Source organism: Solanum verrucosum, unplaced genomic scaffold (genome assembly GCF_900185275.1).
Source record: "Solanum verrucosum unplaced genomic scaffold, falcon-dt-bn FXZP01000067.1, whole genome shotgun sequence".
Lineage (NCBI taxonomy): Eukaryota > Viridiplantae > Streptophyta > Magnoliopsida > Solanales > Solanaceae > Solanum > Solanum verrucosum.
In genome coordinates, this window is record NW_026020175.1 from 1592228 (window position 1) to 1607092 (window position 14865).

The 14865-nt window shown below is 32.0% G+C and overlaps 2 protein-coding genes across 2 annotated transcripts; one reads left to right on the plus strand and one right to left on the minus strand.

Moving 5' to 3' along the window:
* Positions 1 to 5514: 5514 nt before the first annotated feature.
* Positions 5515 to 6286, plus strand: LOC125828955 (peptidyl-prolyl cis-trans isomerase-like). Its single transcript, XM_049508262.1, has one exon. The coding sequence runs from the start codon at positions 5579 to 5581 to the stop codon at positions 6095 to 6097; it is 519 nt and encodes a 172-aa protein (XP_049364219.1). The 5' UTR covers positions 5515 to 5578; the 3' UTR covers positions 6098 to 6286.
* A 6350-nt stretch (positions 6287 to 12636) lies between these two features.
* On the minus strand, positions 12637 to 13266 carry LOC125828912 (ethylene-response factor C3-like). The gene has a single exon (XM_049508220.1). The coding sequence runs from the start codon at positions 13264 to 13266 to the stop codon at positions 12637 to 12639; it is 630 nt and encodes a 209-aa protein (XP_049364177.1).
* Positions 13267 to 14865: the final 1599 nt, after the last annotated feature.

Consider the following 14865-nt stretch of genomic DNA (forward strand, 5'->3'; position numbering starts at 1 on the left):
CAGAACATATTTCAACATTAATATGACAACCGAATTTCTTGAGTAAAAACGGATTGTACGGAACAATCCAAGAATTATCAATGTTGTGTCCTCTAACTTTGATTGGTGTGATCATTTTTGGTCTTTTGTAAAGGGGATACAAATTCTTTCCTTTGGTTGTTTGTTCAGTAAGTTCTTTTGGATATTTAAACTTACATTTTCCTCCTTTTTGCATGCAAGAATTTAAAGGAATTAAATAGCCACAAGGACCATGGATCATTTGCTTGGTCACAAGTTTGTATAGATGATGATCAATATGGGGATCAGGTAATTCAACAGATACAATTTTATCATATGCTTGTGGTGTTAGCAATTTATATCCATCCATAAGTATAATGAGAAAATGGGCATGTGGAAGACCTCGTTTTTGAAACTCAATTGTATACATAAAAGCTGCAACCTTTTCAAATATGTTGTTTTTTCGAATATCTGTTGTAAGTTCTTCTACTTTTGCTCTGAATACTCTACTAACTAAATCAGGTCTATTTTGAACTTTTTCCATTGGCTGTAAATGTTGTTGTATTTCAGGCCAAGAAGGATTACAATTCATTGTCAAAAATATGTCGGATTTTCCAAAATGTTGTACCAAAGCAATGACATTCATATATCTTCGACACATATCTCTTGGGCCTCCTATGAAACTACCAGGAAGGAATTTTTGTCTCCCAATATTGGAAGCATCTCTTTCTCCTTGCCTCAATAAATCAATGGTTCCTTGAAAGGCTTCAACTCTAAATAGATCTTGATTAAATGAAACAAAATCTAATCTTTGTGTCTCAAGTTTTATATATTGGTCAACTATGTATTGTTGAAATACCCTTCCAGAATGTAAAGTTTCATTTGGTTCTTGATATCTTATTTGAATTTTATAACAATAATATTCACGACAAGAAACAGTCTCTCTTTTTCTCAATCCTTTTGATAAAACTGTAGATTCCATGTCAAGGACTCCATTAATAGAAGTCATGTTCATTATACTTGGTAGCTGCTCATAATCACAATAAATTTGTGTTTTGGAATAACTATACGTCTTTTTGATTTTTTTAATACCATAATGCCAGCCATTTTGACCATAAGGAAACAACAGTGGATATTGCAATGGGTCATAACATCCATAATAGTAATTTACCAATTGACTTATGTTACTATGAGTGTAAATTCAAATATGTGGTGTGGAAATTTTATCATTTAATTGTTCTTCAATCCAAATTGCTCCAACTTCGGATGCAGTTGGTAAGTTATGTGTTCTTTGGTCTAAATTGGAACTTGTGTTTAGAGCAATATAAATTCAGGTAAATTTGGAACAACTGTTAACGATCTTAGAAAAGTAGAATAAGGATTAACTTTTAGTATATCCACGAGCTTTGTAACAATCACCTCATTGAGATTATCTGATAACGTCATTCGATTTGTTAGCTCATTTTCATTATCATAGAAATATAATTGTAATTTTTTTCCTTTTCCTGCTGAGGGTATCAAATCATCAATGAAGTGATGCATTTATCCTTGGACTTTAAATGTATAGATGCCACGATTTCTCTTTGATAATTCTCTATCATAATGTACTCCAAGTGAAGTGAATGCAAACATATTATTGTAGGCTCTACTGTAAGTGCGAAAATGTTGAGATTCTTTGGAGTCACCCAATAACAAATTTCGCAACTCAGTAGGCATGTTATGAGAAGTTAGTCTAATTGATCCATTATCACAACAAAAACCTGGTGATTCATATTGAAACCTTTTTGCTGCACAAAATTTGCAATTTGGAACTTTCTTTAAAAGTAAGTAATCTTTTGGCAATAAATTATCATTTTGTAGATTGACTTCTAACTTATTTCTATATGTGCATGGTAAAAAGAAATTATTTGTTATATAAAGGCACGACAATACATGTTTTTTTATTACTTTGGTAGAAAGAAGCATACCTCTATTTGCAGTACGTCTTGAACTTAATTTACTTGCAGCATGAGATGCAGTTGATGTTGATCCTAGTATGAGGAATAACAATATTTAGAGACAACTAGCCAATTATTAAAAATCAATATAGTCAAAATAGTTGAAGTAATATTTTTGAACTCACCTACTTCGAAGGTAGATAACCAATTAAATATACGTTCTCCTCTAGTTGAAGTAACTTGTAGGTTTGTAGCTTCGAAAGCTTCAACTACAAAATGAGGAAAATAACTCTAGTAAGACTAGGTGAGCTGAAGCGTCTAACTATGGCTATAGATATTCAGAAGAGACATTTCACAGAAGTAAGATAACAATATGGTTAGCTCATCTTGGTGAGGAGATAACAAAGAAGTGCTGATTGTAAGAGCGGCCAATACTATTTGATTGATGAAGGAGTTTTTGTCTTTTCGATTCAGCCCTTTTTTCTCTTAGCTGGGATAAAAATAATTCCTTTATCTCCGGTGACATCTGTGCATATCTAGTACGATGACGCAAATTTCTGTCAGAAGTTCTTTCTTGGACAGACACATATCTCTATTTTCTTCCATTCATGTTTTGAGTAGTTCATGATTTGTTAAATTAATTTATAACTTAATGTAATCTGGAAAAAATACGTAGAATTGACACAAAAAAATGCAAACAATAGTAAATGACTGTAACAGGACAACCATTGGGATAAAATGGCATATATTTGAGACATATGAATGTAGCATTTGGGAAAATTGCAATGAAAATAATACAAACAAAATAGTGTAATTTGTTTTCTAGCAAGCACTTTCAAGATAAGAAGCAAATTATCCTTAAATTAAAGGGCATGCAGACCTAAATATATATCCAAAGAAGAATGAGAGTAGCCACCATCATAGGCCCTTTCTCAAGAGTTGGACAGATTAGGAAGAGAAATTGGGGAATAGGGAGAAGAAAAACACAAACGAAATTTAAATTTAAAGCAGGCAACATATAGAGATTCACAATTATATAATGAAAAAATCCAAATTATATAAAAAAAAAAGAGTAAAAACTTGTGTTTATTGAAAAATCGAAGAAAAGTCCTTTCGTTAGAATAATAATAATATATACCCATTAAATTTAGGATAACCATTTACATGAATGTAATCACATAAATCTTTATCTTGTTAAGATTTAGAATCCGTGGTAACTGAAAAATTTAAAACAATAATATTAAATATTCAAATGTCCGAATGTAATTGAAGATACTAAAAAATAGAGAAAAACAAATTCTAACTTCAATAGAAAATAGAGGCTTAAAATGATAAAATTAGTATACAACAGAGTCCCAAAATTAGCAGTATGAGACCAAATATTTCCAAGGAAAGCTCAATCACTTCAACTTTGCTGATCTACCTTCATTTCGACAGCTTTACCAAATAAATTTCCACATTAAAGGCTTAGAGTAGTCAAATAGTCATGTATATATAGATGCATGTGCAAATCAATAGACCAAGTCAAAAGGAACACACAGTTTAATTTTAGAATTCTTGGTAAGTTCACTGTCCACTTTTTGTGCCTTTCTGTGCAAATCAATACACCAAGTTTTGGAGTTGTGTTCGTCCTGTGTTCGTCCCAGCTCTTGTTGGCTTATAAAATAGCTACCATTAGAGGTGTTTTTTTTCAAGGGTTGGACATACTTAACAGTAGAAAAATTAGGGGGAAAAACTCACCATAATACAACAGGAACGAAAAGGAATTTGAGGCCAAACAGAGATTTAAGATGATGATCAGAATCTGACAAAGAGCAAATGATCGAGCAAGTGTGAGAATAGATGCGGAGCACATTCTAGATTCTTCAAAGAATGAAGAAGAAGAAAGCGTGAGAGAAGAAAGAGTGCAAAAAGTGAGATCTTCCATTTCTGACGTAAAAGTAGTGATACACGTGCTTCTACATAAAGGAGTACATACTATGCACTTTTGAAGAATTTACTATTTTAATCCTACTTTTACAGCTGAAGTCCTATTTGAGGTACAATTTAGCTTTCTTTTTGTACCACATTTTAATGTAGTATTCGTCCTATTAAACTGTCCTTTCTAAATAAGAGTAATATATATATATATATATATATATATGGGAAAACTATGAATTCACATGTCCTATATTCCTATAATATAGGCAATAAATTCGTCGGGCTAGAAATAAATTATTCATATATAATGTCATGTTTAGTAGAGTAGCTTTTTCATTATTTTGTATAAAATTTAACACATAAGATACATTATTTGTCTATCAATTTTCAATTCCACATAAATTAAAAATATATAAATTTTGAATTAATTAATACTTTTTCTGTCCAACACTATTTGTCCACTATTGACTTTGCACACTTCTTAAGAAACTATAAATAGAAGGGTAATTTTACTAAATCACCCTTTAAATTAATAAATACAATGTCTTGAAAGTGTAATAGAGAAAATAACAATAATTAATGATAATTGATAAGGGTAAATTAGGAGCTAAGTGTAAAATAATCCATTTATTTCATAAAGTGGACAAGTATTGTTGGACATCCCAAAATAGTATAGTGGACCAACTATTATTGGACGGAGGGAGTATTCCTTTCGTTCACTTTTACTTTTCACTTATTCCTAAAATAAATTTTTATTTTTACTTGACACTTTTGACATTTAAAAAAAAGACAATTATATTTTCTCATGTTTTACCCTCAACATTAAATATTCTTTCATCGAATCATTTTTCATGACTTGATACTAAACATCATTTAACATGGATAATTTGATAAAATATCTATATCAATAATTTGTTTCTTAATTGTGTGCCAAGTCAAACCACATAAATATGAGATAACTAGTACTCCCTCTGTTCCTATTTAGTTGTACCCTTATTTAATGTTCTCTTAAAAGTAAAGTCTTCAATCAATATACATGAATTAATTAATTTTGATTAATTAATTTGACCAATAAAAATTAATTAATTAATTTTCTTATGTTAGTCAAATGCATACTTTCAAGGGTTGATAACTCTCAAGGTTAATACAGGGAGAATAATATCATTTATGCATTAATTTTGTGAAATGACAAATATAAAGAATCATCTATTTTAGTAAGAACAACGTATAAATAAAAATGAAACATCTATTTTAGTAAGAATAACATATAAATAAAACGAAACATCTATTTTTTAAAGAATAACGTATAAATAAAAATGGAGAGAATATAAATAACTAAATTAAACGTCATTAATTTGATTTTCCTTTAATACCCTTAAAAGAAATTTAAATTACGAAAAAAGAAAAGGCCGACTGGGTTCCCATTGGACGTGGGCTTTTGTGGACCACAAATGGGCCGAATGTTCCCTCCTTTAATCGGTCTAATAGCATCATAAACGCATATACCACGTGATCCTTTAAACTAACTCTGGTAAAATATTCAACTAACCATGGTTAAATCCATCCGCCAAGATGCTGAAACCTGTTAGTATTCAACGGTTAAGATCATCTCTTCACAAATTATCCGTTTTGCATTTTCCTATATAAACTCCTTCTAGCTCAATAACAAAGCATAGATTGTGAGCATAGTGTAAAAAACAAAAGAAGTTTCTAGAAGAGAGAAAATGGCAAATCCTAAGGTTTTCTTCGACCTTACCATCGGAGGTCAAGCGGCCGGCCGTGTAGTAATGGAGTTGTTTAACGATGCAACTCCTAAAACAGCGGAAAATTTCCGAGCACTCTGTACCGGAGAGAAAGGAGTAGGAAAGACCGGCAAGCCGTTACACTACAAAGGATCAAGTTTCCACCGTGTGATCCCAGGATTTATGTGCCAAGGAGGTGATTTCACTGCTGGAAACGGTACCGGAGGTGAATCAATCTACGGCTCCAAATTCGCAGACGAGAATTTCGTCAAAAAGCATACCGGTCCTGGAATCCTCTCCATGGCTAATGCCGGACCTGGAACTAACGGATCGCAGTTTTTCATCTGTACGGCGAAGACTGAGTGGCTTGATGGAAAACACGTTGTGTTTGGGCAAGTGGTTGAAGGTATGGATGTGATTAAGAAAGCGGAGGCCGTTGGATCTAGCTCTGGTAAGTGTTCGAAAGCAGTTGTGGTGGCTGATTGTGGCCAACTTTCCTAGATCTGAAGATGATCGTAGGCATATCGATGATGATCTAGTCTAGTTAATTACTCCTATCGTTACTATTTTTGTTTTGTTTCGTTTTGTTTTTCCCTCTGTAGGCTTACTTCTCTATACTGTAATTGGTAGTTCTTACTACTACCGGTGCATGTTGAATTGAAATAAGATATATTTCTCGGTTTATTTTCAGTTATTGAAGTGCAAAATTCTCATCATCGTTTTCGATAAATTATTGAATGGTTCAAATGGATCCATGTTAATTGAAAATTCTCTGTTTCGATATCCCGTGAAATAGCCTTATGATACTTCAAATTCTTCTCCTTCCAGTTCCACTTCATCTAGTAAGTGTTTATTTTATTTAATATAGTAAGACTTAGTTTGGTTAGTTAACAAGTTATTTCGGGACTGATAATGATGTGATTACAATCATTAATCATAAGGGAATAAATATATTTTTATTAATGAATATTAGTTCACTGAATTAAATAGAATATATATGGGTTTATTACTACTATATGATTTAAACTAAATAAAGTGAGATAATTTTTATTTTCAATTTTAACTATAGTTTTATTTCAAAAAGAGTTTGGAGAAAAACTAATATTTTTATTTTTATTCCTCTAAATCCTAAACTATTTTGATGCCTTAAATTGTGTTGTGTTTCTGTGGCCTAAGTAACGGCATCTTCCGCACAATCAGTGGACAACATAAGATCTCCGGCTCTTGAGCATTACCATTAGGAGTGTGCAAAAATTGGTTTAAAATATTGAATTGAAAAAAAATATTATTTATTTATAGTTGTTGAGTTAATAATTCTGTAAATTTATTTATGGAAAAAGGTTAAATGTATTCTTGTTCTATTGGAAAGAGTTTAAATATATTTTTGTTATACTTTCGGACTAATTTATATTTTTGCGTTAAATATATCCTTATAACTAGGATTAAAAAGACTATTCAATTTAAAATAGATCTATTCGGATATAACCCGTCCCGCCCAATAATATAACTCAACATATCAATAACATTAACAAAGGTACAAGTGGACGACTAGGATTAAAAAGGCTATTCAATTTAAAATAAATCTATTCGGATATAATCCGCCCCGCCCCAATAATATAACTCGACCTAATCAATAACATTGACCCACTCAAACTCTGCTACATTTTTTACTGTTTTCTGCTATATTTTGAGGTGACATGTCGCTACCATAGTTGGTTAGCAGGTTCGACCGAGTAATCCTAGTCGTCCACGTGTACCTCAGTTAGTTATAAGGGTATATTTAGCCTGAATGTATAACAGGAGCCGAAAATATAACGAATGAATATTTAAACTATTTTCAATAGTATATGGATATATTTGACCCTTTTCCGATTTATTTATTGGGTTATCAATTTGATTTTTAATGTTATGATTTTGGTTAATGATTAAATCAATAATCCAATAAAATTATTTGAAATTATATAGTAGTGACTTTAATAACTTACTAACTCTGTATTCCTAAATTTTAGTATTACTTTTGGACTTTGGTCGTTGGCAACACACACTAGCTTCTCTTTTCTGATACCTTTCTCTTCTCAATAAAAAGTAGTATTACCTTCTTTCTTCTTAATTTTAAATTTGATTGTGACAAAGGACAAACAATTAATGTTATTTCCTCATTTAATAGCATGAATACTTAGAAGAAATTCAAACAAAATTCTGCCTTAAACAAACATGTTTATGTCAAAATTTGTGATACACTTCTATTCTTGCTATGATTTCTATTTTATAAACATTGTGTATATATGATTGTATGAATATTTTTTCTGGTTAATTAAATAAAAAATTGAATTGTTAAGGATAAAAATCGATTGATAGAAAATTGATAATAAATATTTTACTGATTTGGTTGTCGATTTAGCATGTTCACAAACTAAAAACAAATAAACAAAATTGATAATACATAAAACAGATGATTTCGACCGATGTAAATCCCTGATTACGAGTACGTTACACTTTTAATTTATTTATTACTATAAATAATTTCTCATTTTTTCCAATTTATGTATCTTTTTCTATTTGTCGAGTAAAAAAATAATTTCTAAGACTATGATTTTTAAAAATACTAACTAAATATGGTAAATTATTAGCAATTGCAACTTATATGATTTTGTAAATTTTATTTTAAATAACTCTTTATGTAATCAACCCACATTTGATTATGTGCTCCTTGTTAAGATAAAACCGTTGTAAAAATTATATAAAAATCTCATAGTGTTAAGACCTAATTACATCTTATTTCTATTCTTTTTCAAATTATAAAAATCTCTTAAAATTATATGATCTCGGATACATTTGTAACACCCCGACTTTTCGAAACGTCTAAATTAACTCGTATCTTCGTGGAAAGACCAGGAGGGTGGGGTAATAAATTAAGAATGATGTGTTATGTGATATTTTAAGTGTTCAAGGTTTGTGTCTCAAGTTTTGAAGTTAGGTAAGTGGAAAAATAAAAGTTGGCAAAAGTTACCGTAAATTCCTTTTTAAAGATTTGTCTGCAATTTGGGTCAAATGTCCCGGAGGTTTTCTCCTAATCTATAAATATTTATGGTGCCCATGACCTATGAAATCGAAGGTCTGCGAGTCTAGTTTCCAAAGCATCAACCCGTTTGTTCATACGACTTCAGAATGGAGAGATATTCACGTTTTCGCAAGACTGCGCAAGCAGGCAGGTGAGGTGGGTCCCTTAGATCGGTGGAACTTTATATATATCATCTTCGTCGACTTTTCTTCATTTTTTCTTCATTTATCTTAGTGAAAAATCAGATAACTCACAAAATCCACTTCTAGGATCAGCCAAGTTACAGATTTTCGTGACTTAAGTCCTTGACAAAAGTTGTTCAACGCGTTGAGCTCGTCAACATGGTATAATTTGTTGTATCGATTTCCTAGCATATCATACTTTGGTATGTGGACAGCAGGGGTTTGGGCATATTTTTAAGTTTTGAGGTGTATTACGAACTTAAAATCAAGGTAAGACCCTTCTTTCATCGACTCTACCTTTGATAAGTCACAAATAGCAATTTGCGACGGAAATACATATCTTTTATCGAATTATCGTGGTATCTTCTATTCTTTTGTGTTGATTATGGTCTTGCCTTGTTGTAGTATCGAGGGGGGTTGTGAGTAAAGTCGTTAGGCCACGTGAATTCAGCGAAAACGGTATGTTAAGGCTATTCCCTTCTTACGACATGTTTCCTTAAAGCTTAGGAGCAATGTATTAGGTTGTTATACTTGTTGTACTTGTAGCCATTATTGTTGATTGTTGGTTGCTCGGTGGATATAATCCTCCCATGTTGGGATTCTTATTCAGTTAGTAGCTTCCCTATGTTGAACACGACTTGGAGGGTATCCATATAGGTTGCTTATAGCTAAATTACTCGCTTCTAGCCTATTGGATTATTATTGTTGCCCTTGGGGATATTGTGGTTAGCTGCAGGAATCTGATCTCTGCCTAGAAGGGCTATGTTTTGCCTACGGGGCTATATGGCTACCTAGCAGAGCTATGAGTTGCCTACGGGGCTATATTGGTGCCTAGAAGGGATATAAGTTGCCTATAGGGCTATATTGATGCCTAAGAAGGCTATGTGCTGCCTATAGGGCCATGTTGTTTCCTAAGAGGGCCATGAGTTGCCTACAGGGCTATATTGATGCCTAAGAAGGCTATGTGCTGCTTACAAGGCCATGTTGTTGCCTAAGAGGGCTATGAGTTGTCTATAAGCTATGTTGATGCCTAAGAGAGCTATGTGTTGCCTACAGGGCTATATTAATGCCTAAGAGGGCTATGTGACTGCCTACGGGGCTAGTGTACTACTGATAGGGGTATATAGACTGATTCACACCTTCTGGGCTTATGAGGACCTAGGTAGGTGGTCTTGTGTGTTGTTTGTACCTGCTGAGCTTATGAGGGCTTGGTTAGGTTGTTGTTTTATTATTTTTGATATGTTTAGATTTAGGAGCAGGTCAGTACACTTATCTTATCCCTTATTTATTTATTAGATTACTCCAGTATATTAGGATACCTGCTCATAGTCTATTGCCTTTCATACTCTGTACATTATTTCGTACTGACGCCCCATTGCCTGGGGCGCTGCATTCATGCATGCAGGTCTCGGTAGACGACCCAGTAGACCTCCTCAGCGGAAGGATTGACTTCTATCTGGTTGGCTAGCCCCTTTCCTCCGGAGCTACCAGAGTTGGGAGGTTTGTTAGCTTTTGCTGTATATATTTTTATGGGTAAGCTGGGGCCCTGTCCCGCCAATCTTTGCTACTCTTAGAGGCTTGCAGACTAGTGTGTGGGGTATATAGTTACGTTATGGCCATGCTGGCCTAGTTTGTTGGTTTTCGAAAGCTTGTTAGTTGTTTGATGTATTGTCTTGATATATATACCTGCTTTCAGTTTCGGTATAGAGATCATGGTGGTCTCGACGGCCCAATCAGGACTTATGTGCTAGTTGGCTATTTCTTTACATGAACTCTTGGGAGTAGCTATTTTTTTTATATATCTGTTGACAGGAGCCTTGCTGGCCGAGGGCTTAATTTTAAGCCGAGATATACTTGTTTGTTTTCTTGATTGCATGTGGCTGCCATGCGCTAGTAGCAAATGGTTCAGCAGGATCGGCTCGGGCTTGAGTTCTGGCATTAGGAGCCAGTTCCCCTTGAGTTTGGGGCGTGACAACATCAGGGAATTAAACTTGTCGACATATAGCTCACAAATTGCGAATGATACATTAACTTAATGGGAGGGATGAATCTGAGAGGGGATAGGGATGTATCAAAGAGAGGATAAAGTTGTATTCGAGAGGGTATAGGGATGTATTCGAGAGAGGATAGAAATGTATCCGAAAGGGATTTTTATAACTTTTTAAATAAGAAGAAATTTTAGAAATTATAATAAAATAAGATATGTATTTATGTTATTTTTCCAAAACATTTCCTCTTAACCTAAGCTATTCTTGTTGGAAAATATTGAGAGTAAATTATTCAAAATGTGAGCGCATAGTTAACTTGATGCTTCCTATGGTGTACTCACCAGAAGAGTCGTGATCTGTGTATGCAGAGTTTGAATGAGTTTTCAAAATTATAATCAAACTTTTGTTGGTGCAGAATTTTTTTTTTTTCCTCTAAAAAATGGCCAATGCAATCTTTCTTTTTCGTCTTTCTTCTGCGTCTTCTTTCTTTTTCTTCTACGTCTTCTTCTTTAAAATTTAATATGCTAAATTAACGTGATTCGTTTTAAGGAAATTATATATCAAAAGACTTGAAAAATCAAGAGGATTTCATTTATGACATTAGGGATTGCTTAGATATGATTTTGAGTTGGTTGGGATTGAATAATCAGTGTATACTTCATGTATAGTCAGTGTGTATTTCATGTATAATTAAGCTATATTCAACTTTTTGAGTGTATCACAATGTATAGTGAATGTATAACTCATGTATAGGTAAATTATATTCAGTTTTTTGAGTGTATCATAATGTATAGTCAGTGTATAGCTAACGTATATTTTCTGACTTTCGACTATTTTTTATGTAAAAAAAAAATATAATTATATTTATTATAAATTAATTTATATATAAAGCTACCCAAAAATATTACCAGCAATTCTTCCTGCTACTATATGATTGGGTTGTTGCATTAGTGCGGTTCAAAATCGAACAAAAATCAATAAATGAATCGAAAAAAAATATTGATTTATCGTTAATGGGTTATTGATTTAGCAGTTTTGATAATGATATTGACTTTTTTATTATTAGGTTTTCGGTTCGTAACAACTTGACGTTTTTTCTTTAACGGATTAATCGATAATCCGATAGTAAATTAAATAATTATATTCAGACCATTTGGTATATAAATCCCCTTACTTAGAGTTCATACTTTTATTTCTGTCTATCTCAAACTTTTTGTTATTCTATAATGTGACAATGTTTGCTTTTAAGTAAGATGTTATCTGTCAACTCATGTGCATGGTTCATCATTCGGTTCGTCATCTTGTTTCTAACTGATTTTCAATGATTTTCTTGTGTCAAATCTTAACGGTTAAACCGATAACGATCAATAACCTATAAAATAATAATCAATAAGTCAATATATTAATGGTTCTATGATAATTTAACATGTTTACAAATTGATAATCGATAAGTCAAACTGAACCGATCGATATGTGCCTTAGTGAGCTACCTCTCACATCCCATCACTCACTAATATATGTCAATATCTAATTAGCTTCTCCCAAATGTGGCCTCCAATAATGTTGCTTTCGGTGATGAAGACAGCCAGCTTTCTGGAAGCTTTAGTGAATTTTATGTTTTACACCACAAAAAAATGGGAGGGGTGGGGGAGCAAATTTACTAAATTGTAAGCATTATTTATAATTTGTTTTGTTTCTTAAGATAAGAATAAAATCTATGTATATTTTATCAATTACAAACCTCACTTATGAAATCATAGAGGAGAATAAAAATAAGATTTATGTACATTCTATATTTTGCAAACCTTACTAATTCTGAAATGACTCTGAATATGTTGTTGAATTTAATAAAAGTTCTTCTAACAAGTCAGCACCCAAGTCTTCAAAAACCAAAACTGTTTTCTTCATCTTCTTCTTCCTATTTCTCCTCTTCACATTTTTCATTCTCATTTTATATCTTTCCTTTAAAGCAGCTGCTGGAGACGAGCCATCTTCGATAAATAAATTAATATTTTCTAGTGATTCTTGGACTTTTTTTGTTGAAAAATTGAGAAGTGCTAAAGGACCGCGCATTGAAAATGCAGCTTGATCATAAACTAAAGCAGCTTCTTCAGCAGTATCAAATGTCCCTAGCCATACCCTAATTCCCTTTTTTGTTGAATCCCTTATTTCCGCCGCATATTTACCCCATGGCCTCTTTCTAACTCCTATGTAATGCTTTTCTTCATTTTTTTCTTTTTTATGATCTGCGTCTTTTCTCTTGATGGAATATGATGTCACCTTATTGTAGTTACTTCCTTTCAAGAAATTTGTAGTCTCTGAAGATGACAAACTTCTTGGTATATGATCATGATCATTTAACTCGGAATCAAATTCCCATATTCGAAATTCGTCTAGCAAGAAATCATAATTTGGGAATTGAAGGGATGAAATTTCCATATCCATAAGGCTTTGAGTGTTGGTTGAAAATTAATGATATTATATAGTGTTCAGAATCAACCTTGAAGTGAATGAATTAGAAATAAAAAAGGGAAATGAGACGGCTCTATTTTGAACTATATCATAAACATATACATATATATATATATATATATGTTTTTGCATTGGATAAGGGAGGACTTGAGAGAGATGGATAGATAAATACATATATCTTTAATTTTTCAAGATTTTCACCTCTATCTCTCTTGACTTAATTATTAATCCAGTTCTAGACCTCAAGTCTTTAACTCTTTTAAAAATGGCTAATTTAATGGATACTGAAGGTCTATCTTATCCTTAATTATGCATCAAAATAATCTTTCAAGTTAAAATTCAGAAAAAATAAATAAACCTGGGCCAATGTTTGATATAAAATAGTACTACTAGATTGACATATGGTATGGCCAAGTGGCAAAATTTCAATGCTAGTTCACTTGAAAATGAATGTCTCAAGCAAGTGCTTGGAGAGTATTTAATTTCTTCGAGCGGTGCTCGAGCCAAAATTTATATGAAGAGGGTTTCAAGTATAAAGAAGTAAACACATAAAAATTACAAGATGATAAACAGAGCGAAATACTAATCTCAAACACTCTAAATTTGAATAGCCTATTTGATCAAATTTTCAAACTTTACTAATCTTGGAAAAAAATGTTTGTTATCAAAAGTTTCTTTTTCTTCGAAAAATAGAGTAATGTGATCAATCTAACCTACTTTTCTTTTTAGTTAGTTTAAAAAATAATGTCTTTTTTCCTTTCTAACAACTCTTAGTTCCAATTTTCAACATGACATATTTACGACCATAAGATAAACAAATATTTTAATACATTTGATATATTTTCAACTTAAAATCACTATATATTTTCAACTTAAAATCACTGAATTCCAAAATTCTCTTTACTATCATATATTTCGTATCGAAGTAGTATTTATTTTAAAAGTGATGGACAAGTGATCTAAATGGTCTCAATCTCTCTATTGAAGAAGTTGAAGTGCATCAAGATCGTGACATTTGCAAGTATTGATTTTAAATTTGACAAAGACATATATAGTAATCTGCAATATCTTCAAGGTCTTGGTATGAGTTGATTATACATTCAACATAATACATACAAGAATATGTAGCTGATATAGAATCTTGCGACCAGGATGAAGCTAAATAGGATCGAGGGGTTCATTCGAAAATTTTGAATGGATAATTTGACTTTTCTTCTACTCACCTAGTCTAGGAAAATTAAAAGATAGAATAGAGGAAGTAAATCATGATGAAGCAAAATGATGGAAAAATTGAGGGCACATAGAGAAGTAAATTAAAATGGTTATTGTTTTGTAGGTGCACTTTCCTAATGTAATAACATTTGATGCCCATTAGTTTCAATTAGAGACGTTAACTCTTCTAAGATATTACATAATGTCATCTAAAATAAAGTCTAAAATATGCTATTTATTCAGCCAATTTAAATTTAAATAAAAATATATCTTGAAAAGTGAAAACCAACAACAAAATAAATAAATAAATTAGATCCAAATTAGAGAAATGAGTCAAAATCCCAAAGGTCAATA